This window comes from Callorhinus ursinus, unplaced genomic scaffold, assembly GCF_003265705.2.
Source record: "Callorhinus ursinus isolate GAN/ISIS: 27379988/994484 unplaced genomic scaffold, GSC_fseal_2.0 scaffold59, whole genome shotgun sequence".
NCBI lineage: Eukaryota > Metazoa > Chordata > Mammalia > Carnivora > Otariidae > Callorhinus > Callorhinus ursinus.
In genome coordinates this window covers 7,929,501-7,948,822 of record NW_027397121.1, presented here as the reverse complement: position 1 = coordinate 7,948,822, position 19,322 = coordinate 7,929,501, and the positions used below count along the sequence as shown (strand labels likewise).

Below are 19,322 nucleotides of genomic sequence, written 5' to 3'. Positions count from 1 at the left end.
GAATAGCAGTGGTGAGAGTGGACATCCCTGCCGCGTTCCTGACCTTAGGGGAAAAGCTCTCAGCTTTTCCCCATTGAGAATGATATTCGCTGTAGGTTTTTCGTAGATGGCTTTTATGATATTGAGGTATGTACCCTCTATCCCTATACTCTGAAGAGTTTTGATCAAGAAAGGATGCTGTACTTTGTCAAATGCTTTTTCTGCATCTATTGAGAGGATCATATGATTCTTGTTCTTTCTTTTGTTAATGTATTGTATCACGTTGATTGATTTGCGGATGTTGAACCAGCCTTGCAGCCCAGGGATAAATCCCACTTGGTCGTGGTGAATAATCCTTTTAATGTACTGTTGGATCCAATTGGCTAGTATTTTGGTGAGAATTTTTGCATCCATGTTCATCAAGGATATTGGTCTGTAATTCTCCTTTTTGATGGGATCTTTGTCTGGTTTTGGGATCAAGGTAATGCTGGCCTCATAAAATGCATTTGGAAGTTTTCCTTCCATTTCTATTTTTTGGAACAGTTTCAGGAGAATAGGTATTAATTCTTCTTTAAATGTCTGATAGAATTCCCCTGGGAAGCCATCTGGCCCTGGGCTTTTGTTTGTTGGGAGATTTTTGATGACTGCTTCAATTTCCTTAGTGGTTATAGGTCTGTTCAGGTTTTCTATTTCTTCCTGGTTCAGTTTTGGTAGTTGATACATCTCTAGGAATGCTCCCATTTCTTCCAGGTTATCTATGGTTATTGTTTTATGTATTTGAGTGCTCCCATGTTGGGTGCATAGATATTTAAAATTGTTAGATCTGGTTGGATTGTCCCCTTTATTATGATATAGTGCCCTTCTTTTTCCCTTGTTACAGTCATTATTTTAAAGTCAGTTTGTCCACTATAAGTATTGCTAGTCTGGCTTTCTTTTGACATCCAATTGCATGATAAATATTTCTCCATTCTGTCACTTTCAGTTAATAGGGTTGAAAGAACTAATGAAATTCAGCCATTCTTGTTTTCTAAGCCAATGGCTTTGGGGAAATGTTCTCCTTATGTGTTGCCCTGTGTGCTCCTCCCTCTCTCTTGCCCTTCTCCAAGACTATGGTTCCCTCCCTGTCCCAGCACCCACAATCCCTTTCTCCCCTAAACCATGTCTCCCCACCTCCTACATTTTTCTATGTGGCTCTTCTCTCCCTTTAATTATGGATTTTGTTCTGTCAGTCTTCAGGTAAATTTCTGGGGCATTTAGGATGATTTGATAGTTATCTTGTTGTGTTCATGGGTTGAGGCAAGCCTAGGGTCCTCCTACTTCTCTGCCATCTTCTTCTTTCCAATGGAAGTTTGTACCTCTTAATCCCCTTTACTATTTCTCCCATCCCACACTCTCTTCCCCTCTGGCAACTGCCAGTTTGTTCTCTGTATTTATGAATTTGTTTTTGGTGTTTTGTCTGTTGGTTCCTTTGTTTTGTTTTCAGATTCTACATATAAGTGAAATCATATATCTTTCACTTATAGAGGTTTAGAAGTATTACATAGTCTGCACTATCAGCATTATCTTTTTAAAATTTATTTATTATGTTATGTTAATCACCATACATTACATCATTAGTTTTTGATGTAGTGCTCCATGATTCATTGTTTGCGTATAACACCCAGTGTTCCATCAGCATTATCTTTTGTCTTTTTAGTTTTTTCGTGCTCTTAGATGTACACCTTTATACCAACATCACAAAAATATTTCACCTTCTTTTCTCCTAATATCTTTTCTGTAAAATATATTGAAATGTAACATACACAGAGAATTTGCTACTAATTTTAAATGTACAACATAACAAATATTCACAAAGTGAATACACCTGAAAAATCACCCAAATCAAGAAACAGAGCTTAATTAGAATCCAGAAAATCCATTTTTCCCTTTCAGTTATGATTTCCTCAAGGGTAATTATATTATGATTTCTAACCTCATAGATTAATTTTTGTCTGTTTATGAATTTCACATATGTGGATGGACTCTTTTGTCTGTTTTTGTTGTTGTTGTTGTTGTTTTGTTCTTTTTTTGTTTTTTTTGTTTTTTTGCTTACCATTATGTTTGTGAGATTTTTCTATGTGGTTAAGTGCATGTGGTTGTAGTTCATTCCTATCTCCTTTTTATTGCTTTGCTATTTACATTTAGATTTTTAATCTATGTAAGTATTATTTTGGTATTAGAGTTTATAGAATGCTCAAAATATTTGTTCCTAATTATACCACTTATTTCTATACTTTTAGCAAATGATGTAGAAAATCTGTACCAAATTACAAATGAATATTTTCCATAAACTCATAGATACCAGGGCAAATTATAAATACTCTCTGTGTTCATAATGATTTATCTGTCCATTTCTTTGACAATATCATAGTGTTTGCATTTCTAAACCTTATTCTCTGCCCAAACTTCTAAAATTGTAATGTTTTTCTTCATTTTTGCATGTGTTAGGTCAATCTTAAATTAATACTTCTCATTTGATTTTTCTGACAAGATATCTATAGACTTATTTTCTCCATCTTCTTTTCTATTGATAACTCAGAATATATTCATGTTTATTTATTATTATAACTGTCACATTGTATTGTTTGATGATTTCAGCACTGTTATGGCCTGATGCTTAGCTTTAACATCTGCATATTTCTTTTTTTTTAATTATTATGTTATGTTAATCACCATACATTACATCATTAGTGTTTGATGTAGTGTTCCATGATTCATTGTTTGCATATAACACCCAGTGCTCCATGCAGTACGTGCCCTCTTTAATACCCATCACTAGGCTAACCTATCCTCCTACCCCCTCCCCTCTAGAACTCTTTGTTTGTTTTTCAGAGTCCATCCTCTCTCACAGTTCGGCTCCCTCTCCGATTTCCCCACCTTCATTCTTCCCTTCCTGCTATCTTTTTCTTTTCTTTTTTTTCTTTTAACATCTATTGTATTATTTGTTTCAGAGGTACAGGTCTGTGATTCAACAGTCTTACACAATTCACAGTGCTCACCATAGCACATACCCTACCCAATGTCTGTCACCCAGCCACTCCATCCCTCCCACCCCCACCATTCCAGCAACCCTCAATTTGTTCCCTGAGATTAAGAATTCCTCATATCAGTGAGATCATATGATACATGTCTTTCTCTGATTGATTTCTTTCGCTCAGCATAACACCCTCCAGTTCCATCCATGTCATTGCAAATGGCAAGATCTCATTCCTTGTGATGGCTGGATAATATTCCATTGTATCCACTTCTTCTTTATCCATTCATCTGTCGATGGACATCTTGGCTCTTTCCACAGTTTGGCTATTGTGGACATTGCTGCTATAAATAACGGGTTGCATGTATCCCTTCGGATCCCTACATTTGTATCTTTGGGGTAAATACCCAGTAGTGCAATTGCTGGATTGTATGGTATATTTTCAACTTTTTGAGGAACCTCCATACTGTTTTCCAGAGTGGTTGCACCAGCTTGCATTCCCACCAACAGTGGAGGAGGGTTACCCTTTCACCGCATCCCCGCCAACACCTGAGGTTTCCTGACTTGTTAATTTTAGCCATTCTGACTGGTGTGAGGTGGTATCTCATTGAGATTTTGATTTGGATTTCCCTGACACCAAGCCATGTTGAGCACTTTTTCATGTGTCTGTTGGCCATTTGGATATCTTCTTTGGAAAAATATCTGTTCATGTCTTCTGCCCATTTCTTGATTGGATCATTTGTTCTTTGGGTGTTGAGTTTAAGAGGTTCTTTATAGATTTTGGATACTAGTCCTTTATCTGATATGTCATTTGCAAATATCTTTTCCCATTCTGTCGGTTGTCTTTTGGTTTTGTCGACTGTTTCCTTTGATTTGCAAAAGCTTTTTATATTGATGAAGTCCCAATAGTTATTTTTGCCCTGGCTTCCCTTGCCTTTGGCAATGTTTCTAGGAAGAAGTTGCTGTGGCTGAGGTCGAAGAGGTTGCTGCCCGTGTTCTCCTTTAGGATTGTGATGGACTCCTGTCTCCCATTTAGGTTTTTCAACCATTTTGAGTCTATTTTTGTGTGTGGTGTAAAGAAATGGTCCAGTTTCATTCTTCTGCATGTGGCTGTCCAATTTTCCCAACAGCATTTGTTGAAGAGACTGTCTTTTTTCCATTGGACATTCTTTCCTGCTTTGTCAAAGATGAGTTGACCATAGAGTTGAGAGTCCATTTCTGGGCCTCTATTCTGTTCCATTGATCTATGTGTCTGTTTTTGTGCCAGTACCATACTGTCTTGATGATGACAGCTTTGTAATAGAGCTGGAAGTCCAGAATTGTGATGCCACCAGCTTTGCTTTTCTTTTACAACATTCCTTGGCTATTCGGGGTCTTTTCTGGTTCCATACAAATTTTAGGATGATTTGTTCCATTTCTTTGAAAAAAGTGGATGGTATTTTGATGGGGATTGTATTGAATGTGTAGATTGCTCTAGGTAGCATGGACATCTTCACAATATTTGTTCTTCCAATCCATGAGCATGGAACGTTTTTCCATTTCTTTTTGTCTTCTTCAATTTCTTTCTTGAGTATTTTATAGCTTTCTGAGTACAGATCCTTTGCCTCTTTGGTTAGATTTATTCCTAGGTATCTTATGGTTTTGGGTGCAATTGTAAATGGGATCAGCTCCTTAATTTCTCTCTCTTCTGTCTTATTAGTGTACAGGAATGAAACTGATTTCTGTGCATTGATTTTATATCCTGCCACTTTACTGAATTTCTGTATGAGTTCTAACAGTATTGGGGTGGAATCTTTTGGGTTTTCCACATAAAGTATCATATCATCTGCAAAGAGTGAGAGTTTGACTTCCTCTTTGCCGATTTGGATGCCTTTGATTTCTTTTTGTTGTCTGAGTGCTGTGGCTAGGACTTCTAATTCTATGTTGAATAGCAGTGGTGAGAGTGGACATCCCTGCTGCGTTCCTGACCTTAGGGGGAAAGCTCTCAGTTTTTCCCCATTAAGAATGATATTTGCTGTGGGTTTTTCATTGATGGCTTTTATGATATTGAGGTATGTACCCTCTATCCCTATACTCTGAAGAGTTTTGATCAAGAAAGGATGCTGTACTTTATCAAATGCTTTTTCTGCATCTATTAGTATTATAGTTTTTCTTTTGTTAATGTATTGTATCACATTGATTGATTTGTGGATGTTAAACCAACCTTGCAGCCCAAGGATAAATACCACTTGGCCATGGTGAATAATCCTTTGAATATACTGTTGGATCCAATTGGCTAGTATTTTGGTGAGAATTTTTGCATCCATGTTCATCAAGGATATTGGTCTGTAATTCTCCTCTTTGATGGAGTCTTTGTCTGGTTTTGGGATCAAGGTAATGCTGGCCTCATAAAACAAGTTTGGACGTTTTCCTTCCATTTCTATTGTTTGGAACAGATTCAGAAGAATAGGTATTAATTCTTCTTTAAATGTATGGTAGAATTCCCCTGGGAAGCCATCCAGCCCTGGGCTTTTGTTTGTTGGAAGATTTTTGATGACTGCTTCAATTTCCTTAGTGGTTATAGGTCTGTTCAGGTTTTCTATTTCTTCCTGGTTCAGTTTTGGTAGTTGATACATCTTTAGGAGTGCATCCATTTCTTCCAGATTATCTAATTTGCTGGCATAGATTTGGTCATAATATGTTCTTATAGTTGTTTGTATTTCTTTGGTGTTGGTTGTGATCTCTCCTCTTTCATTCATGATTTTGTTGATTTGGGTCATTTCTCTTTTCTTTTGGATAAGTCTGGCCAGGGGTTTATCAATCTTGTTAATTCTTTCAAAGAACCACCTCCTAGTTTCGTTGATCTGTTCTACTGTTCTTTTGGTTTCTATTTCATTGATTTCTGCTCTGATCTTTATTATTTCCTTCTCCTGCTGGGTTTAGGCTTTATTTGCTCTTCTTTCTCCAGCTCCTTTAGGTGTAGGGTTAGGTTGTGTATTTGAGACCTTTCTTGTTTTTTGAGAAAGGCTTGAATTGCTATATACTTTCTTCTTAGGACTGCCTTTGCTGCATCCCAAAGATTTTGAACAGTTGTGTTTTCATTTTCAGTGGTTTCCATGAATTTTTTAAATTCTTCTTTAATTTCCTGGTTGACCCATTCATTCTTTAGTAGGATGCTCTTTAGCCTCCATGTATTTGAGTTCTTTCCGACTTTCCTCTTGTGATTGAGTTCTAGTTTCAAAGCATTGTGGTCTGAAAATGTGCACGTAATGATCCCAATCTTTTGGTACCGGTTGAGACCTGATTTATGACCTAGGATGTGATCTCTTGTGGAGAATGTTCCATGGGCACTAGAGAAAAATGTGTATTCTGTTGCTTTGGGATGGAATGTCCTGAATATATCTGTGAAGTCCATTTGGTCCAGTGTGTCATTTAAAGTCTTTATTTCCTTGTTGATCTTTTGCTTAGATGATCTGTCCAGTTCAGTGAGGTGGGTGTTAAAGTCCCCCACTACTATTGTCTTGTGGTCGATGTGTTTCTTTGCTTTTATTATTAATTGGCTTATATAACTGGCTGCTTCCATGTTCGGGGCATAGATATTTACAATTGTTAGATCTTCTTGTTGGATAGACCCTTTAAGTAGGATATAGTGTCCTTCCTCATCTCTTATTATAATCTTTGGTTTAAAATCTAATTTGTCTGATATAAGGATTGCCACCCCAGCTCTTGGTGTCCGTTAGTATGGTAAATGGTTTTCCACCTCCTCACTTTCAATCTGGGGGTGTTTGGGGCTCTAAAATGAGTCTCTTGCAGACAGCATATTGGTGGGTCTTGTTTTTTAATCCAATCTGATAGTCTGTGTCTGTTGATTGAGGCATTTAGCCCATTTACATTCAGGGTAACTATTGAAAGAGATGAATTTAGTGCCATTGTATTGCCTGTAAGGTGACTGTTACTGGATATTGTCTGTGTTCCTTTCGGGTCTATGTTGCTTTTAGGCTCTCTTGGCTTAGAGGACCCCTTTCAATATTTCTTGTAGGGCTGGTTTCATGTTTGTAAATTCCTTTAGTTTTTGTTTGTCCTGTAAGCTTTTTATCTCTCCATTTTCAGTGACAACTTAGCTAGATAGAGTATTCTTGGCCTCATATTTTTCCCATTTAGTGCTCAGAATATATCATGCCAGTCTTTTCTGGCCTGCCATGTCTCTGTGGATAGGTCTGTTGCCAATCTAATATTTTTACCATTGTAGGTTACATATTTCTTTTCCCAAGCTGCTTTCAGGATTTTCTCTTTGTCTCTGAGACTTGTAAGTTTTACTATTAGATGTCAGGGTGTTTACTTTTGAGGGGGTTTCTCTGTGTCTCCTGGATTTTCATGCCTGTTTCCTTCCCCAAATTAGGGAAGTTCTCTGCTATAATTTGCTCCAATATACCTTCTGCTCCTGTCTCTCTTTCTTCTCCTTCTGGGATCCCAGTTATTCTAATATTGTTTTGTCTTATGGTATCATTTATCTCTTGAATTTTGCCCTCGTGATCCAGTAGTTGTTTATCTCTCTTTTTCTCAGCTTCCTTATTTTCCATCATTTGTTCTTCTATGTCACTAATTCTCTCTTCTGCTTCTTTTATCTTAGCAGTTAGAGCCTCCATTTTTATTGCACCTCATTAATAGCCTTTTTTATTTTGACTTGATTAGATTTTAGTTCTTCTATTTCTCCAGAAAGGGTTTCTCTAATATCTTCCATGCTTTTCAAGCCCAGCTAGTATCTTTAAAATCATCATTCTGAACTCTAGTTCTGACATCTTACTAATGTCCATATTGATTAGGTCCCTGGCAGTTGGTACTACCTCTTTTTCTGTTTTTTGAGGTGATTTTTTCCATCTTGTCATTTTGTCCAGAGGAGAATAGATGAATGAGAAAACAATATGGTAATAGGGTAACAACATCCCCAGAAAATAGACACTAAACAAATCAGAAAAGACTTGAAACTGGGGGAAAAGAAAGGGAAAGGAAGAAAAAGAAAAAAAGAAAGAAAAAGATAAAAACAAAAACAAACAAACAAACAAAAGAAAAAACAGAATATGATGAAATATGATCAGGGTGGTGCACAGATCAGTGCCACACACTAGATTTTGGGTGTATTTTGGTCTGTTAGAAGAAAGTGCCTCCCAAAATTTTAAAGAAAGCAAAACTTATATATGTACAAAAAAGGGTTAATACGATGAAGGGATGGAATATGACTGTAAAGATGAAAATTATAAAAGATTTTATAAAAGGAATTGATAAGATAAAATGTTGGTTGAAAAAAGAAAGAAGAGGATTTTAAAAAGTGGGGGAGAGAATGTGATCAGGCAGGAGGCTAGAACAAAGCCACACACTAAAGATTTGGGGTATTTTTGGTCTGTTAGAAGAAACTGTATCCCAAAATCTTAATGAGAGAAAAACTTCTATATATATACCAAAAATAAAGGTAACTACTATGAAGGGATAGAATATGACTCTAAAAATGAAAAATAAAAAGATTTTTTTAAAAAGGGATTGATAAGATGTTGGTTGAAAAAGGGAAAAAGAAAAATTCAAAAAAAAAAAAGAAAGTTGTCCACAGTAGCCAAACTGTGGAAAGAGCCAAGATGTCCATCGACAGATGAATGGATAAAGAAGAGGTGGTATATATACACAATGGAATATTATGCAGCCATCAAAAGGAATGAGATCTTGCCATTTGCAATGACGTGGATGGAAATGGAGGGTGTTATGCTTAGTGAAATAAGTCAATCAGAGAAAGACATGTATCATATGACCTCACTGATATGAGGAATTCTTAATCTCAGGAAACAAACTGAGTGTTACTGGAGTGGTTGGGGGTGGGAGGAATGGGGTGGCTGGGTGATATACATTGGGGAGGGTATGTGCTACGGTGAGCACTGTGAATTGTGCAAGACTGTTGAATCACAGATCTGTACTTCTGAAACAAATAACGCAACATATTTTAAGAAAAAAGAAAAAGAAGAAGATAACAGGAGAGGAAGAATGAAGGGGAGTAAGTCGGGGGGGAGAGGAACCATGAGAGATGATGGACTCTGAAAAACAAACTGAGGGTTCTAGAGGGGAGGAAGGTAGGGGGATGGGTTAGCCTGGTGATGGGTATTAAAGAGGGCACATTCTGCATGGAGCACTGGGTGTTATGAACAAACAATGAATCATGGAACACTACATCAAAAACTAATGATGTAATATATGGTGATTAACATAACAATAAAAAATTTAAAAAATGCAAAAAGAAAAGAAAGTTAAAAAAATTAACTTTGAAAGACTAAAGAATCATGGTAAAAAAAGCCATGAATTCTATGTGCAGTATTCCCCTACTGCTTGAGTTCTGCCATTCTCATTGATCCGTAACCTGTTCTTGGCCGACTGTTCTTGCTGACCATTTGGGGGAGGGGCCTGTTGCTGTGGTTCCCAAATGTCTTTGTTGGAGGTGGAATTGCCTGCCCTTTCCGGGCCAGGCTAAGTAATCTGCTCGGGTGTGCTCTCAGGAGCTTTTGTTCCTTGCAAGTTTTCCCTTAAGCCTTGGAGGATGAGGGTGAAATGGTGGCCTCCCAATCTCTGCCTGGGAGGAGCCGAGAACTTGGGGCCCCACTCCTCAGTGCGCTCCCAGATAGAAGCAGTCAGTCACTCCCGTCTCCCTGGTCTCCAGCTGCTCTCCATGCTCACCCGGCCTGTGACCAAGCATTTCTATCTCTGTCACATAACCCCATGTGGAGTCTCCAAACCCAGCAGATCCCTGCGGTGCACTCCTACACTGCTTCCCCGGGGGGAGGAAGGGAAGTCTCCCGGATCTGCTGCTCTTTGGGTCCCTGCTGGAGGAGCAGTGGCCCAACTGTGCCATGGATCACAGTTTATGGCAACCCTGAGCTGAGAGCCCGCTCCTCAGCTCTGTCTCTGCAGCCAGCTTCCCTGCTCTGATACCTGGGAGCTCTGCCTCACTCACCCCGGTCTTTCTGTGACCCCAAGGTTCCTGAGACCACACTGTCCCAGCGAGGGTTCCAGCCCCCGCTTAGCCACTGGAGTGACGTCCCTCAGCGGAGCAGACTTCTAAAAGTTCCAATTTTGTGCTCTGCTCCTCTATCACTTGCCAGAACGGCTGATGGAGGCCCCCTCCCCCACCATCTATCCTCCCGAATATCGCCTCGGATTCACTTCTCCGCAGTCCTACCTTCCAGAAAGTGGTCATTTTTATGTTCAGAGAGTTGCTGCTATTCTTTTCTTTGATCACCTCCTTAGTTCGTAGGTGTTCAGAATGGTTTGATCCCTATCTAGTTGAATTCCTGGGACCAGACGAAATTTAGGTCTCCTGCTCCTCCACCATCTTGCTCCTTCCTCCCAATTTTTATCCATCTTCTTTATGTATAACTTTATTAAAAAGAATCCAAATCAATTAGGTCTTAAAGGAAAGAGTGACAAACTCTCCTGAGCCATGTTACTGTGATCCCACTCTAGTATCTTCCTAGTAGGAAGTCATAGTTTTTCACAGTTCCAGACATAACCTCACATAAGTCATGTCATTTTTTTTCAGTGCCTTTCCCATATCCATTCATTGACTGATGTATATAAAGTCCAACCTTTAGAAGCAGTTGTTTGGTTATATATCTACACTTATCTACCATTCAGTTAAACTTTGCCTAGTACAACTGCTTCTATGCTCAGGAAAGGGCATCTCTTTCTCTTCTTCTCTCTCTCTCTCTCTTAAATAATTATTTGTTCATTTGTCAGAGAGAGAGAGAGCACAAGCAGGGGAAATAGCAGTAAGAGGGAGAAGCAGGCTCCCCACTGAGCAAGGAGCCTGATGCAAGACTTGATCCCAGGAACCTGGGATTATGACCTGAGCTGAAGGCAGACACTGACTGAGCCACCAAGGTGCCCTGTTCCTCTTTCACAACATAGGTATAGTTTTTGCTTATTTCAACTTGGAGCTTCATTTGTTATATTCTTCCAGGAGACACAAGGTCTATTTTTGTCTATTAGTATTTTCTTCCTAGGCCTTGACTGTGCATGTTGCTGATGACCAGTTTCTTTTTTTTCTTCCTCTTTGATATCTTTTTTTTCCTATTTCCTCTTAACTTCCTTTTTATTGTTTTTTTTAATCTTAATTCAAGATAGTTAATATACAGTGTTATATTAGTTTCAGGTGTACAATATATAGTGATTCAACAATATAGATTCAATAATTCTATACACTATTCAGTGTGCATCATGGTAATCTCCCTCATCTGTTTCACCCACCCACCCCCCAGCACACACAACCCTCTGGTAACCATCGGTTTGTTCTCTATAATTAAGAGTCTGTTTTGCTTATGACCAGTTTTACTCACTTCTATTAATTTCCTTTGTTCAAGAGAGTTGGCAGCTCCCTCCAGCAATTCTGAAGATTGTCTTTCAGATTGTTTTCTGTTTTTTACAAGTGTGTCCCTCCCAAGCAGATCAGGATCTGATAGTAAAAATTATTAGTGGCATTATAATTTTTAGCCAAAAAAAGACAAGATCTCTGAGATTTCTAATATATTTCCTATACCTGAGGAATCAAAGTAGGACTGAGCTGGCCCTAAGAGGATCCATATCATGAGATATTAAGTTTTAACAGACAAAATAACATATAGCTTTAGAAGCCAGGATAGCCATTATTCTCAAAGAGACAATGGATTCTTCTAGTATTCTAGTAATGTAATGTTTTAATATGGGTGCTGGTGACATGGATCCACTAGTAGACCCAACCTGTGCAAAGTTGAAGAGGAGAGGTGGCGGAGAGAAAAGAAATAAATGAGAGTGGAAAACTTAAAAAAAAAATAGATCAGCTCCTTCATGGAATAACTTCACCTGGCTACCTTCATCTTTTAGATATTCTCTACTCAGGGGAAGAAAGAAAATTTGGAAAACATGCAAAATGAGATTGTTTAAGGAAGTGACTACAAGAAGACTCAATTTAATCACAGAAAGGTAGTCTTCCTTAAAACTTCAATATGTGGAATAGATAGATATAGGACAGATATAGAAATATTGGTGTTTTCCTGAAAGAACTTAACACTGGTAAAATTTACTCTGCTCTTTTCCTTTTATGGCCAATTGCAGATAAGCCTATCTGCATATCTGCAAATGTGTAGAGCAGATGTGGTAGGCATCAGTATGGAGTCTAGTATCAGCTTCAAATCTCTTGAGATTTAGCCACAGTTACCCATTTATGTCATGAAAGAAGAAAAGAAACCCCCTCTTCCCACGAAGAATGATGGTGCTTTGTCCACATCCCCACACTGTGTAAAATTAGGGGCTCAGGATCAAAGGCGTCCAGGTCTCAAATGAATGACTTTCTCCTTTCCAGGTCTGGGTTCTGGTCCTCATGTTTTCATGGTGGGTCCGGAAGATAAAGGAATAAGGCTGACATGCACAGGCAAGGGGTGGTTTCCCCAGCCTGAGATAAAATGGACAGATGCAACGGGAGAGAAGATACCATCTCTCTCTGAGGATGAGACCCAAGATGATGATGGGTTGTTTCAAATAGAGGCATCCCTCATTGTGAGAGACACTTCAAAGACAAAAGTGTCCTGCTCCATGAAGAACCCCTTCTTTGGACAAGAGCAGGTGGAAACCATTTCTATCCCAGGTCAGTGTTGCTCATTTGGGGGACAGGACAGGTGTGAGGAGGGGATATTTAGGAATTGGGATGGGATAGGATTGGTTGGTAATGTTTTTAATCAGGTTTTGGGGGCCTCTGTATCAGAATCCTTCTTCCCTAGGACCTCTCCTTGGAAGGTAGCATTTGCTGGGACTTTCTTCATACTTGGGATTTTCCTGGGTGCTGTTGTGTTTTTGGCTTGGAAAGAACGACAGGAGAAAAAAAGAGTACAGGAAATCCAGGAGGAAAAAGAGAAGGAAAGTGAAGCCAGAGGTAAAACTGAATCAGACTTGGGGGGATCTGTGAACTTATGGGTTTGTTAGCTGTGCATATGGATGGAATCTGTTGGAACAGAGAGACGTGAGTGTACTTAGTTAGAACCTCAAGACCTCCAGTAAGACATGGAGTCAAGGGCCTTTATGAGAAAAATATTATAATAATAGAGTCCAATGGAGAGAGAAAGTTCATTGGTATAAACATGGAGTTAGGAAAAAATGGTTGTAGTAATTCTCAGGATTAATTTCTTGATCTAGGTATACGGAATTAGCATTCAGGATCTGGGCTTAGGTAACATAGTCTAGAAAATAAACCTTGGACTTGTTTTCTATAAAATGTTTTGTTATTTTCTTTCCTTTTTAGAATCGCTTGAGAAAGAACTTGGTAAGTGTTCCATTTTTCTTTGTTCTAGTAGATGTACTAGAAGCTACGTACTTTGCATCTCACAGGTTGTTATTCCTTTTCAGTCGGAAGGAAGCAGTTATATCAGCAAGGTGAGTAATATTGATGTTATAGTTGGACCAACCATCTCATCCCTCTGTTTTGATCATCTCCTGTTCACCTTGCTAGTGAAGGAGGGCTTCCCCACCCTAAATAGGGTAAGATGTTTAGACACATGGCACCCAACACTGGACATATGAGCTTGACAGCAGTTTATTAACCACCTATACTCACATCCTGGGGGAGGAGGACACCACAAGCCACACAGGACCACATGTTGCACTTGTGAACAGGGTGAACCAGCAGGGGCTGAGGGAGTCAAGCTTTTTAGTAACCACAAGGTGAGGTGCTACTGGTTTCTGTGGAAGTATGTGATTGGCTTGTTTGAGTAATTTTGCAGGCTGACAGGGAGGTGAAGGCCATTAGGTTGAGGACCAGGTGGGATTCAACTGGCTCAACTGATAGGAAAATTAGTTGAGTGTGGAGTTTCTCCTGTTGGGTGGAGGGATATCTGGTGAGAGCAGGGGAGCTTACAGGCATTTAGAGCCCTTTGACGTTCAAAGACGTCAGGCAGCACATGAAATTTTAGGCTCTACAGTACACTCTCACAAAGTTTATCTTCTTCTCTTCCAAAAGAATCAGAACTTCATAGTTTATCACAGATATGTTAGTGGAATGTGGAAAATGTGAGAAATAGAATAGATTAAAGAAGACAAATACCCCAGAATTGTCATTGAAGTGATGAATACAGAAATATAGCACTATCATAAATCTTCATATTTCACATGGTTGCAGCAATTTAATACTCTGGAGTGAAGATCCTGTGAATGGGAAAATCTAATTCCTTTGTTTTATTTCAGACTGGAAAAAAGCAAATTTATATGCTGGTGAGTAATTGATGTTGTCTTGGGACTTCAGGCACCCCAGGATTTCATGAGGCACTTCCAGAGCATTTTTCAGAGATGTGCTATATTCTGGAAATTTTATTATGAATGTGGGAGCCCAAAAAAATAAGGGAATAAGGGTAAAACATCACACTAGTTGAGAAGACATATTCTTGATGTATTTTCCCATATTTTTTTTTTTTTTAGACTGGAGAAAGGAACAATTCAAAGCAGGTGAGTGACTTTATTATTTTGTCCCACATAATCTCTGTTCTACAAATGAGAAACTCTTACATTTATATAAACTCCCAGTAAAACCTGGTTGGTTTTCCATTCATGGCTTTCAGTTCAGTCTCAGTCTCATGCTGAAATGTGAACAGATTCCTTACTTTTCTGATATCATTCATTCATTCAGCATTAACTTATAGAACTATTTGTTCAAGGCCAAATAAATAAAGCTGATCTGATCTCTGACTTCATGGAAAAGTACATGTACAAATTGTAGTGAAGGTTGTGAAGGAATAAGAGATTTCCATGAGAGAAAAAAAATGGTGGATTGAAGGAATTTCCCTGAGGAACTGATTTTTAATCTGAAACTCAATTGATATGGTGGACTTATTCATTTGATTAACACTGCAAGAGCAGTTCGGTCAGAAGGAAGTCTGTTACACTGGCCTGAGACAGAGAAGAGCTTGTTGTATCTCAGTGTAAGTGGAAAACAATCTTAGAATCTTTCCAGAATTATTAGTTGATTATCAATTTCTAGTGCATGCTGCTTTGCTCTGAATATCCCTGCATCCACAAATATTTCCTAGTTAATTTAATCCTCCAAAAATTAAAGCACATTCTACTATCCCCACATACAAATTCTTATGAGAGAAATTCTAACTATTGAAGATGTTTGATTTGAGAAGAAACAGATTAATTACTGCTGGTATTGGTCCTATTGCTCCTATTACTGCTGATATTAATGTTACTATAACTATTGGAAGCTAAAAAAAATGACAAGTGTTCATCATGGGCAAGACATAGTTGTAAGTTCTCTACACATTATCTTATTTATTTCTCACAATAGTCCTATGCTGAGGTATCATAATTGCATATATCATTATGAAGGTAAGGTTGAGGATGAGAGAAGCAAAGTAACTTCAAGATTGCACTTACTAAGGATAAAGTGATTATCAAAATGCCTATCTTTCTCACTACGGAGCCTAGGATTTCAACCATTAGAAATCTAATAAAAGTACATGAGAAGTGGGTGACTAAATAATTATGTAGTAAATGATACCAAATGAAAATGATACCAAAGAAGCTTAAATGAAAGTAGGTACACTGTGATTGGACTCTGACAGGGCTTTATTATTAAGAGCAAGCAGTAAAGTGAAGACATTAGAGGGAGGCTAGAGGGACTCCATTCTGAAATACCTGACTCTGGGAATCTTCAGGTCAGGCAGACAGAGCTCTTGCCTAGATGGTCTCAGCCCATCTGGAACAAATGGTTACTCAAGCTCATCCAGCCTTGGCCTTCTATGATATACACACATATCTCCTGTGTATGGACATGGGACAAACCATAACTTGTTTTACCTCCTCTTCTGTGGCTCTCCCTCTTATTTTCCTTCTTTCTCCTTTCTCTGTATTTGCATCTTTCCTAAGGCTAGCCAGTCTCCACTGCGGAATGACCTATATTTCCCCCTCTACCTACAGTTGCTGTTACTCTGGATCCAGACAGTGCTCATCCCAATCTCATCATCTCTGAGAATAGAAAACAAGTTTCTTTAATGGAAAATGTTCCTCAGAACTGTGATGGCTCAGTATACCAAGGACAAGAGGAATCTGAAGCTGTCTTCAATGTTCTGGGCCAAAATTACTTTCGCACAGGGAGACATTACTGGGAGGTAGAAGTCAATATTGGGACAGAAGCTGGACCTGAAACTGAATGGGCTGTGGGTGTTTGCTCAGATACAGTAATAAGAGATAAGTGGTTTGTAGAATGTCCAGAGAAGAATTTCTGGGCGATAGGATACAAGAAAGGAGAAGTCAAGGTTCCCACCTTCTCAAAGTCACTTTCACTGAGGCAGCATCCTCAAAGGATAGGAGTTTTCTTGGACTGGGAAGATGGAGATGTGTCATTTTACAACATGGTTGATGGGTCGCACATCTATTCCTTTACTGGAATCACCTTCTATGGGACCCTCTGTCCTTATTTTAGCCTTCAGGGTGTTGGCACATCTGTGACCGTCTGCTGAACTTCAGATTGCACTGAAAATTGTCCTGATTCTTCTCCAAATACCTCTGTAACTCATTTAAGGAGTGGTGACATGGGTATCCCTCAAGAAGCTAAGCGTCTGTTACCTCCATAGGAAGTGAAGTGTCAGCACCTCCGCCGCTCCTGCTCAGGCTTTTTATTGGTATGTTCTCCAAGAAAGCTGCCCCTGTGTGGAGAGTAGGTCTGCTTCACTAGATATGATTTCAGCCCCTTTCAAAGAGGCAAAGGCAGAAAGAGAAATGGGACAACTGAAAAATGGGGGAATTTCCTCTTGTGTTACTTTTGGGGAAATAAGGTGTCTTTTTGAGCAGCAACAATTTGTCACAAGAAAATTCCAAACAAATGCCTGGTCTCTCTTCTGTTCTGGTACTCAGTGTGTATTGAAGTAAATATTTTTAAAAACTACATTTAAAAAAAAAATCTCTCTTCCCACTATTTTTGTTATCAAATATGAAGGAGGGGTGGTGTTTGAAGGGAAGAATCACAGTTGAGTGAATTCTTAAGGCATGTTACTACTATTGTAGATACACAAACGTGTTCAAGTCTTGTGAAAGTTAATAGTTCAGCTGGCCCTTTCTTCAGGTTCATGTCCACCGACCTTGAAACCTGGAGTTCGCCATGCAGTGGGGAGGACTGATGTAGAACTATATACCATTTGAGCAGAAGCCCAAGGCTTCTGTGAGGGAAGACACACACACATACACACACACACACACACACACTTTTTTTTTTTTAACAAATTCTCACTGGTTAGCAAGTCCTGAATTGTGTCCTATGTGAACATGTGAATGAAAAAAAAATTGATGTTGCAATTTATACTTTCAGAGAAAAATATTCAAATAAGAATGAAGAAACATCTGAAGGCTTCATGGAAAAAATCACTGCTAACACTGGCATTTTTTTTTCCTTTCTGACCATCTTCTTCCCACTATTGAGAGTTTCTGTGCCTTTGGTGCAACTAAGGCTTCACTATGTTTATGCCTTCAAGGATATAAAATATGAGCTTCTTCTGTTAAATGAGCCCCCTCTTCCTGGATATATAGAAGAATCCACTTAGATTTTTCTACACTATTAACAGATCTTTAAACCTTAAGTCCCATTATCAACCTCTCTTGGAAGATGTATCTTCTTAGCAAAATTTCACTGACACACTAAGTGGTAAAACCAGTATTGGAACCCAGGAAGAATGAAGCCAGAGCCCAGAACATTAACTCTACTGACAGGAAAGAGAATACTTATATAACAAGCAAGCAAAAATAAAGGCAGGAGACAGGTAAATGAATGGACAAGTATTAATAGCTATAATCAAATGGACATGGTGGATAAGAAGGGATTTCTGGACCTGAGAACCCTTTACATGGAGATAACCACAAAATAGGAACAAATGGGATTGGAACTATGATATAGAACAGGAAGGATAATGGGTTCCATTTTGGATATTTTACTTTTGTTATATATTCAGAACAATCAGCAATTTCCAAAGGTTTCCAAATGAGTTTTTAAGTATCTCACCTGAAGAAACTAAATTCATATTTTGTTCTACAATGGGATTCCTCCACCTGTCACTCCTCCACTCATTTTTTTTTTAGAAAAGCCAGCATAAAGTACTTTTACTGCAATCATAAAACTCCAAAATGCTTATGTAGTGTGGGGAGGTAGGAATGGGGTAGGCAGCAATAATTTCTCTCACCAAATCACCACACAGGACAGCAAAGGGGTGCAAGGGGGAAGAAAAGCCAGGAAACTGAGCTCAACAGGGGGAGCTGAACATCAAAGCCAGGAGATGTTGAAGCTGTGATGACCAGCATCATTTTCTCAAGACAGCACCCAAAGGTTTGTCATGATGGCTGGACTTTCATTGGGTGTCTACGAACAGCACCTTCAATTTAAAGTTTCAATTAAAGTTCTTAAAATTTGGGAAGTGGAGCTTGGGTAACTATGAGATTACAAAAGTCCTGATTATTCATTAGAAAAACCACAGGGTGGGGCGCCTGGGTGGCTCAGTTGTTAAGCGTCTGCCTTCCGCTCAGGTCATGATCCCAGGGTCCTGGGATCCCTCCTCAGAGGAAAGCCTGCTCTCCCTCTCCCACTCCCGCTGCTTGTGTTCCTGCTTTTGCTATCACTGTCTCTGTCAAATAAATAAATAAGATCTTAAAAAAGAAAAAAGAAAGAAAAAGAAAAACCACAGGGTGGAAAATAATAAAATAATAATAATAATAATAATAATAATAATAATAAACCAGGCCACAAAGAAAGCTTCAGAGGTCCCTACTGGCCTGGGGACAGATACCTGTAGTGTCCAGCATCTCAGTGAGCATGATCTGCTTTCATAAGGCAGAGAGTTTAAGGTGAGGCTGGGGTTGGACAGTGCAAAAGTTCTTCCCCTCCCCACTTCAGTTTCAGGTAGGGCTTTTAATCTGACCCAAGAACATCTCTCAACTTGGAGAGTAATTCAACCCTCAACAGCACCTCAAATCTGCTATGGCTTTGCAGAGCAGCAGCAAAAATGTTTAATATATAATAGACACAAATTTCATCCAAAAAATAATAACAAAATAAAGATTCTTGCATCCCCTCCCACACTAATTCCTACCCTAAAGTTAACCCATGGGGCACCTGGGTGGCTCAGTCGGTAAAGTGTCTGCTTAGGCTCAGGTCATGATCTCAGGGTCCTGGGATCGAGGCCCACATCGGGCTCCCTGCTCAGCGGGGAGTCTGTGTCTTCCTCTCCCTCTACCCCTCCTCACTCTTTATGTGTCCTCTCTCCCTCTCTAAAGTAAATAAATAAAATCTTTTTTTTAATTTAAAAAATAAAGT

At 39.0% G+C, this 19,322-nt stretch overlaps 1 protein-coding gene across 2 annotated transcripts in view; it reads left to right on the top strand.

Annotated features, from left to right (window-relative positions):
* The window catches only part of LOC112815945 (butyrophilin subfamily 1 member A1-like), a 42,369-nt gene extending 25,459 nt beyond the window's left edge, over positions 1–16,910 (top strand). The window contains exons 4-10 of one of the 2 annotated variants that reach the window (XM_025862250.2): positions 12,342–12,623; positions 12,741–12,908; positions 13,275–13,295; positions 13,379–13,405; positions 14,213–14,239; positions 14,444–14,470; positions 15,944–16,910. In XM_025862250.2, coding sequence (XP_025718035.2) covers positions 12,342–12,623; positions 12,741–12,908; positions 13,275–13,295; positions 13,379–13,405; positions 14,213–14,239; positions 14,444–14,470; positions 15,944–16,485 — 1,094 coding nt within the window. In that variant the 3' untranslated portion in view covers positions 16,486–16,910. The remainder of the gene's footprint in view (positions 1–12,341; positions 12,624–12,740; positions 12,909–13,274; positions 13,296–13,378; positions 13,406–14,212; positions 14,240–14,443; positions 14,471–15,943) is intronic. The other variant, XM_073884999.1, reaches the window with a different exon arrangement.
* The last annotated feature ends 2,412 nt before the right edge of the window (positions 16,911–19,322 follow it).